Source organism: Egretta garzetta, unplaced genomic scaffold, assembly GCF_000687185.1.
Source record: "Egretta garzetta isolate BGI_Z169 unplaced genomic scaffold, ASM68718v1 scaffold94, whole genome shotgun sequence".
Lineage (NCBI taxonomy): Eukaryota > Metazoa > Chordata > Aves > Pelecaniformes > Ardeidae > Egretta > Egretta garzetta.
In genome coordinates this window covers 5,252,364-5,254,807 of record NW_009259683.1, presented here as the reverse complement: position 1 = coordinate 5,254,807, position 2,444 = coordinate 5,252,364, and the positions used below count along the sequence as shown (strand labels likewise).

The window sequence follows — 2,444 nt, the reverse complement described above, 5'->3', positions numbered from 1 at the left end:
TTGGACCGTGTCTTCACCCCCCCCCCCCCCCCCCCAACTCTCGAGTAGCCCACCGACGGGACGCGAGCGGTGCAGCTTTTCCGTAACAAACAGTGCAAACGCTGATTAAAAGCTAACGTACTCCGATGGGAGCCATGATGGGTCGCGGCTGTGAGCTGCTGCTGGGTTATCTTCTCTCTCTACCTAACATTGTACTAAAACCCAAGCCCCCCCAGGCCCCGCCCTGTTGTGTATGTAGCTATTTATTCCCCTACTTAGCGGAATTTGTGAGGACGTGGGAATGACTTGGCCTCAGAAAAAAAAAGAAAAGAGACCGGCTTCATGATGCTCTTCGGCTACGTAACAATGGCACCAGACGCCTAGGGTTCCTCTTCACCGCGGTGACTGAGGCGTCACTAAAAATGTAAACCCTAGGTGTTTCTCCTAGCGAAGTTGTGTAGGGTTTTGGTTTTCTGTTGGTTTTGGTTTTGGTTTTGTTTTGTTTTGTTTGGTTTTTTTTTTTTTTTTTTCTCTGAGTAACAATTAAATCGGCAAGTTGCATTACCCACCCTGTGGAGATTATATAGTTTTGTAGTACGTTTCTGAAGCGTAGGTGCGCGTCCTGTGCGATGACGTTTGCAACAGAAGGCGCGGCGAGCGCTCCCGCTCCGCACGGGGACAGTGCGAGATGAAGTACGTTTGTTGTACCTGAAGGGTGGGAGTTTTGAGTTGGAAGAAACCGCTGTGCTTGAATGCCTGAAGGCGATTGTTTAAAAAGAAAGAAAATCATTGCCATTACGTTGCAGTTGCATTTGGTAGAAAATATCGTTCTGTTTTCACGGCTGTGAATTGTGTTCCTTTCGGCTTAGGGCTTTTAGAACCTCCTGCCTTTTAACCGTACGTGTTTCTTTCCAGCAAGTAAAACCGTGTGTATATCTCAGCATTTTATATTTACTTTACCTGTATGACGTGAATTTGCTTTCCTCTTGTTGTACAGTAGTCTTACTACATTAAAAGCAAAATTATTCATGGAGTCGCCCCTTTTTCCTGCTGCTCGTTTTGAAACCAACCAGAGTTTAGGCTTTTCATAGTCACAGGAAATGCTGTTTCGGCTTTGTACGGCAACAAAACCGCTGCTCGCATCTGTCTGTGTTCTTTGTTCGAGGGAGAATCGCGGGGCTGAAGGTTCTGAGTAGCTGCTGTTGTCTGCAGCCCCCTCGTGACCGAGCGCTATGCCCTGTTGGAAGCAGGGTGTATCCAAAGCTGGATGACCCAGATCATTGCAGTGGCTTGGGTAGCAGCTACTGCATCAGCCCTCGTGGTCCCTTTTAGTCTTGGGTTTTTTTTTTTTTTTTTTTTTTTAAACTGTGATCCTCATGACTAGAGATGGCCTGGGGTAAGGAGGTAAGGCACAGGCGTACTGTAAGAATAGTTTGTCAAATTATTTTCATAACTCAACAGCGTATGAAAACAGAACAGGCTACAATCCCCAAACAGCGGTAGTTACCACCATTACTGAAGACGCGCGACGTCTCAGAGGTTGGCGTCCCGCACGGGCCGGGCAACCTGGAAGCGAAGCACGAAGCTGCTCTCGGCCGCGCGTCTGCACAGGGAGCTGCGTACGAGGTTGCCGCGTTAAGCAGCCACCCTCACGCGGCCGCTTACAACAACGCGCCCCGGGAGGCTGCAGGGCCACGGCAGGAGCCAAAACCTCTGCCGCAGCCGAACTGAATTACAGATTTAATGATGTCTCCTTCCGTGGCAATAGCCACTTCAGTTCTGAGACCATGAGCAGGGAGGTGGCCCATACCCTGCCAAAAAAAAGGGGCAGATGCTGTAGCAGCAGCACAAATTCTGCCTGGCGACGTGTTGGAAGGGAACAGGCTGTGAAATCTGGAATCCTTTCGACTGGTTAAATCCAAATACTGTTTTTGTTTTCCTTCCCCTCCAGGCCGTAGCAGTCTGTGTGATTTGTGCGTTAGCGGTGTGGTGCTTAAGCTGCTGCAGGTGTCCACTGAATACAGAGTCTGAGGATACAGAAGGAAACCCCGCAACTGGGAGCCCGTGCACAGCCCGAGAACTTAACTCTTTAGCTCAGTAACAAGGCAGAGCAGGCTTCTTAGGTCAGAGGCAGTTTATTTTAAATGTGATTTGATTTACATTTATAAGCAGCTTTCTTGACAGGAATTCTTTAAGTTGCCTTCAGTTCTAAAACAAACCTCTGTCACTTTCGAACTTAAAGTACTTTGTCCCCAACAAAACATATGAAAATATAATTTAAAGCACACTTTTCACAGACACAGTACAATACATTCACTATACACAGTATAACAAAATAGTCCCATCTTTACCTGTTTAATAATACTGTCACAATGAGTAGGTAAATAGAAACTGGAATTTCATTTTTTTATCGTTGAAAGGAATTTACATGCGACAATGACGCTTTACGGCTGCTCAGCTGTTGA

General features: G+C 47.1%; 1 protein-coding gene across 1 annotated transcript in view; it reads left to right on the top strand.

Annotated features, from left to right (window-relative positions):
* Nucleotides 1–1,710, top strand: part of TAX1BP1 (Tax1 binding protein 1) — a 66,901-nt gene extending 65,191 nt beyond the window's left edge. Inside the window, exon 19 of the mRNA XM_009638596.2 lies at nt 1,483–1,710. Coding sequence (XP_009636891.1) covers nt 1,483–1,710 — 228 coding nt within the window. The remainder of the gene's footprint in view (nt 1–1,482) is intronic.
* The last annotated feature ends 734 nt before the right edge of the window (nt 1,711–2,444 follow it).